A 5,735-nucleotide genomic window follows, 5' to 3' on the forward strand; every position below is an offset into this window, starting at 1 on the left:
GTGTGTGTGGGTGTGGGGAGGGGGGTGCTGGACCGTGAGCTCAAAACTCACGGGCTAGCTCGGTTCGGTGGATTTTCTTAGTGAGCCGAGCAGCTATTTTGCTCATTTCGTCAACAAGGTGGCTCGAGCTAACTCGTGAACTGCTCATGAGCCAATCGAATTATAAAATGCAATTGAAAAAATTAACTATTAATTTTATCTTCACTTGGTGCACAACTCAAATAGAGTTAGATTAATATAGTTTTTTAAAATTGATTTAATATTCGCTTGTGATTAAAACTTCGCTTGTGATCAGATGCACTGCAAGTTGCAATAGAGCTGAGGTCAAATGGACAAAAGTGCAGCCTTAGTTATTCTTTTTTTTTAGGAAATGCATGCTACTACTTACAATACTTACTTATGGTCGAGCTAAAACTTTAAAACTTTACTCTTTACTGCGGAATTCTAAATTTACTGAGGTGATAATTCTAAATTTACATATGGCTCATGAGCCTAATAAGGTGGCTCGAGCTATTAACGAGCCAAGAGACAAAACAGGAATTTTTGCTTGTTTCGTTAATGAGCCGAGCCGTTAATAACTAGCCAGACCGAGTTAACGGCTCGGGGTCCAGCCTCGGGGGATGATCTTTATGGTCACGCATTCGCCGCCTAACAACAACCGAACAACGTCAAACAAGGCGGCCGGCAAACATGCTGTTTGCCCATCCGATAACGGCGAGCAGACAGACAATTTTTCTTAAGCAGTCTGTCAGACTGTCACATGGTTTCCCTCTTAACAACACTTTTGCAAGTTTGTGGTCGACAGCTTTCTTCCCCATTCCAATACCAACCATCTGGAGTTAGATCGGTTCATTCGATCCGCAGCGCCGGGCACGTGCCGATCGGCAGGCGTGCAATGCTACCACGTCGCCGGCCGTACGCCTCCTTCGATATATCGGAAAGCTGACGCGCGCAGTGATACCGACCAGGAATCGATCTCCATGCCTGCGGAATTCCGGCCCCAGGAATTGTCCGTTGACTTGACGTAAAGCCCGGCGACTAGTCGTCCGGCCGGACTTATCCTAGACTCTGAAAGTCTCTCCGAACGAAGTATCATCTGCCTCCATCGCCCCTCGATCGTCGGCAGCTTGGCCGCTTCTTCTTCTTCTTCTAAACATAGGCGCGACTAGCTATATACACATGCAGGCGGCCAGGCAGCACCTGCCCATACCTGACTAGCTAGCTCGTTGTTGAGAGCGAAACGTACGATTTGAAGCGAGGCGCGCGAGCAAGCATGGACGTGATGAAGGGCGGCAGCGACGACACTACCCGGGGCGGCGGCGGCGGCGTGTCGGACAAGCGCCGGTGCTCGTGGGCGCCGATGTTCCCGCCGGCGCCGCCCGAGCTGCGGCTTGAGGCCGGGAAGAGGGGATGGCGGCGGTGGCCGTCGTCGTCGTGGTGCGCGGCGAAGAGGGCCCTGCTGCTGGCCGTCTGCGTGGCCGCGGCCGTCGTCGTGCTGTTGGCCGGCGCGGGCTCGCTCGACGGGCTGCCGGATTCCTTGTTCTTCCACGACGCGCAAGGTACGCACGGCATGGTGCACGTAAGCACAGCCTAGTAGAATAATAACACCTCGAAACTAACCGAACAGCGCATGCTGTCTAATAATACGTACGTTGCTCCGGTAGAGTTTCTGGTTCTTCCTTCCGTCTATAATTAGAAAACCATGACGTATAGTACTCGCGACAATACGCGCATATATATGGCTCTACTCTTTCTTTAAAAATTTCTAATGGTCCGTGCCTTCGACTTTTCAGTTTGCTAGATTGGATGGATCCTCTTTTACACTAGACTTGAACCTCCAACTATAGAATTGTTGTTCCTAGCGGATAGATAAGGTGAGCATTAGCTAGTGGATGACACTGATATGCAAGAAGGCACTACAAAAAGTAGAGAAGAAGATGGTACTTGAGCTCGCTCGTCAGTGCGGCGGCGATGTAATGTTACATCAAAGATAACGTTTAGAAGGTACTCTGCACTTGCTTGGTAAAAAAGAGGGAACTGAAGATGGGAGAATGATCATACAGGGGCCGGGGCAGGTGGTCTGGTCTCCGAAGTTCAGTGATGAGATGCCTTGACGACTCTTGAGGTTGGCAAAAGCTGATGCATACATTTCATGGTGCAATAGTCGTCGTTAACTGGCTCACTGCGCCGTTCTTGTATAGGTGGAGAAAACCTCCGCTATGCTATCTATAGGATGATGGTGTAGGGAAGTTGGAGGAAAACGCACTGACCTTTGGGTGGCCAAGCTCCGGCAAGTATGACAAGTCGCTAACTAACTTGGTCGCGGAGCAGTAGTGATTGACCACTATCATCAAGTGTGTAAAATTCCTAAGCTGAGGAAATCCGTGTAGACACGTAATTATTAAGCCTAAAAGTATAAATATTGAAGGAATAACATTATAATAACAAGCATATTTGGAATAGAGTTAAGTACACCTTAAACTTGTTTAACTGTATTACTTAGATCCCTATACTCTTAAATTGCATATTTAACTCCTTAAATTTAGCCTCGGGTGTTATTTAAGTTCCTTTACTCTCAAAATGCAAATTTAGCTCTCTAAACTTAGCTTCGAGTGTCACCTATATCTTTATACTCTCAAAATGCAGTGACATTCCAATTAAATTGATAAAACTTCTTTTATAGATATAATTTAATTATAGTCAAATTAATAAAGTAAATTTTAGCTCAATGTATATAAAATAATATTGATGAGCATGAATCCAGGAAGCTTCTTGATGTTTTATTTTGGAGGCAATATCTTATCTTGTTAGGAGTGCATGACAACCGTACTTTATTCTTGGAAGATTGTTCAAACTTAAATAACTTGTAACTGCACATGCCAAACTAGAAAGTAGAATCAGAGGCTTATAAACACCATGAATTACCAAATGAAGGGGCAACAAAAATAGTTAGAAAAAAAGGTAATAAAAGTAATGGCGTGCTTGAAAGCATACAATATTTAATCCTATATATAAAGCTTTATTGGTGGGATGTAACTGCATTTTAAGAGTACAGGGTCTAGACGACACCTGAAGCTAAGTTTAGAAGTTTAGATTTGCATTTTGAGAGTATATGGATCTAAATGACATCCAAGGCTAAGTTTAGGGAGCATGATCTGCAATTTTAGAGCATAAGGACCTAATAACATAACTGAACAAGTTTAATGACCGGCCATGCACTTAACTCTTTTACAAATATACAGTGATCCATTAATTTTACACAAATCTCCATTTTCTTTTTGTTTGGTTTGAGGAAATAGTATAGGTTGGATCGATCACCACCCTCCTAGACAAACACATGTTTTAGCTTAACAGTGATGGATTGAATAACCGTGCAAGAGATAATTTCCTGATAGATGAAGTTGTTCCTCAAACAAGCACTATTTAATTTCCAGCGCGAAGGAAATTTTGTCCTTGCTATTAGCCCATGTATATATAGTGAATACCTCCTCAATTTTTCTGTATGTTTGACGAATCTGACTCGGTAGACATACCTCCAGTGAACCTCACCGCCGACCACCTCCTCGACGGCCTTCTCACCGCTGAGTTCAGCTACCGGTCATGCCGGAGCCGGTATGAGTTCGCCAGCTACCACAAGAGATCGTCGCATAAGCCATCACCCTACCTCCTTTCCAAGCTGCGGAAGCAGGAAGCGCTCCAAAAGCGGTGCGGCCCCGGCACGGCCGCGCACAAAGCGGCCCTCCGGCGGCTTGAATCCGGCGAGGGCGCCGCTACCGGCCGGGTCGAGGACGGCGACTGCCGCTACCTCGTGAGCATCGGCTTCCGTGGCCTGGGCAATCGGATGCTCGCCGTCGCGTCGGCCTTCCTCTACGCCGTGCTGACCGAGCGCGTCCTCCTAGTCCACTGGGGCAAGGGTGCGGCCGGTCTCTTCTGCGAGCCCTTCCCAGGCGCGACGTGGCTGCTGCCGCGCGCCGGCAAGCGTTCCCCGCTCGGGAACCTTGATCGGTACGACGGGGAATCGAAGGAGAGCCTGGGGAACATACTGCAGAGCGGCGCCGTCGTCGGCGCGTCCGCCGACGGAAACGTGTCGTGGGCGTCTCCGCGGCCGCCGCCGTACGTGTACCTCCACCTCGCCGGCGGCTACGGCTTCCACGACAAGCTCTTCTATTGCGGCGAGCACCAGCGGCTCCTCCGCGGCGTGCCGTGGCTCCTGATGAGGACGGACAGCTACCTGGTGCCGGGGCTGTTCCTCACGCCGCCGTTCCGCGGCGAGCTCGAGGCCATGTTCCCGGAGAAGGACGCCACGTTCCACCACCTAGGCCGGTACCTCTTCCACCCCAGCAACGCGGTCTGGCGCGCCGTCACGAGCTACCACCGCCCCAACCTCGCCGGCGCCAGCCGGCGCGTCGTCGGCATCCATATCAGGGTGTTCCAAAAGAAGCAGCCGCCGCGGCAGGTCCTGGACCAGCTCCTCTCCTGCGTCCGCGGCGAGAGGCTCCTCCCCGATCAGGTCGCAGCGGCGACGAACGACGCCGTCCTGGTGACGTCGCTGAGCCCGTGGTACCACGAGCGGATCCGGGCCGAGTACGGCGGCCGGGTCGCCGGCGGCGTGCACCAGCCGAGCCACGAGGGCGAGCAGCGGTGGGGCGATGCGGCGCACGACGCGAAAGCGCTCGCCGAGATGTACCTGCTCAGCACGTGCGACGTCCTCGTCACCAGCGGCTTCTCCACGTTCGGGTACGTCGCGCAGGGGCTCGCCGGGCGACGGCCGTGGGTCATGCCGAGGCCGTCCCCGTGGGAGGAGTGGGCGGCGGGCCAGGCGCCGGCGGAGCCGCCGTGCCTGCGCGCGCCATCCGTGGAGCCGTGCTTCCACTCGCCGTCGTACTACGACTGCGCGGCGAGGAGGGACGTGGAGCTGGACAAGGTGGCGCCGTACATCCGGCGGTGCGTGGACGTCAGCTGGGGCATACAGCTTGTCAATGAAAGCAGCACCCGGTGGTAACATTTGTATGCTACACATGGCAGTAGAGTCTGATGTTATTGTTATCCGGCTCAAACATGTGCAAACAAGAAATTATGGATAATAAAACTTTAGACGAAACATCCGAACAGGAACAGATCCAGTAGATAGGGCAGTATGCACACGCATATACCATAGGGGAACTTAATATAGAAGAAAGATAGAACTGATAATACTGATGTCTTCGCTTGTTTCAGAACAAGCACCGTTATGCTTTCTTAACAGTGGTGAGATCATCAGCTTGTTCCATGCATAGATATCCAAAATGTTTGGTCAGATGTACAATATATACCTCGGCACGGCTATATATCGCGCGTGTTGCAAAATGTCGATCCATCATATGAAGCGTGCGCGCAGACCGGAATAAACAATTAGCCCACTAATTAGTTTACCGGCATGCAGCTGCAGCTTGCAGCTTTTAACCCACTGACATATAATTTGGGAAAGCGTGCGCATGCAAGTTTGCCGGACATGGTAGGTGGAAACTGACAAGACTACAGGTTATATTTTTTCTTATAATTTCTTTTCCTTGCTAATGCTGAGTTGGATATTTTCCATCCTTGTTTTTATTTCTCTATTTTTCTTTCTTAACTTTTTTTTTTATTTCCTTCCAATTGTTATTTTCGTTTCCCTTTTTCCTTCATTGTATATATTTTTTATTTATTCCTCTTTCTTTCTTTTTTATTGTAGACCTCATATAGAATTTTTTGGTTGT

The 5,735-nt window shown here is 49.7% G+C and overlaps 1 protein-coding gene across 2 annotated transcripts; it reads left to right on the forward strand.

Annotated features, from left to right (window-relative positions):
* Window positions 1-840: 840 nt before the first annotated feature.
* Window positions 841-5,312, forward strand: LOC112876037 (galactoside 2-alpha-L-fucosyltransferase-like). Of its 2 annotated transcripts, none has more exons than XM_025940107.1 (2): window positions 841-1,559; window positions 3,540-5,311. In XM_025940107.1, the coding sequence occupies exons 1-2, from the start codon at window positions 1,274-1,276 to the stop codon at window positions 5,000-5,002; spliced, it is 1,749 nt and encodes a 582-aa protein (XP_025795892.1). In that variant the 5' UTR covers window positions 841-1,273; the 3' UTR covers window positions 5,003-5,311. The 2 variants fall into 2 exon arrangements, with proteins under 2 accessions (XP_025795892.1, XP_025795964.1); XM_025940179.1 differs by having other exon boundaries at window positions 1,269-1,579; window positions 3,540-5,312.
* Window positions 5,313-5,735: the final 423 nt, after the last annotated feature.

This window comes from Panicum hallii, chromosome 1 (assembly GCF_002211085.1).
Source record: "Panicum hallii strain FIL2 chromosome 1, PHallii_v3.1, whole genome shotgun sequence".
NCBI lineage: Eukaryota > Viridiplantae > Streptophyta > Magnoliopsida > Poales > Poaceae > Panicum > Panicum hallii.

What these genes read in the sequence shown, in the direction of transcription:
- LOC112876037 (XM_025940107.1), top strand. Translation starts at nt 1,274, where the DNA reads ATGGACGTGATGAAGGGCGGCAGCGACGACACTACCCGGGGCGGCGGC. An exon ending in GTTCTTCCACGACGCGCAAG is followed by an intron (nt 1,560 to 3,539) that starts GTACGCACGGCA and finishes ACATACCTCCAG; the next exon opens with TGAACCTCACCGCCGACCAC.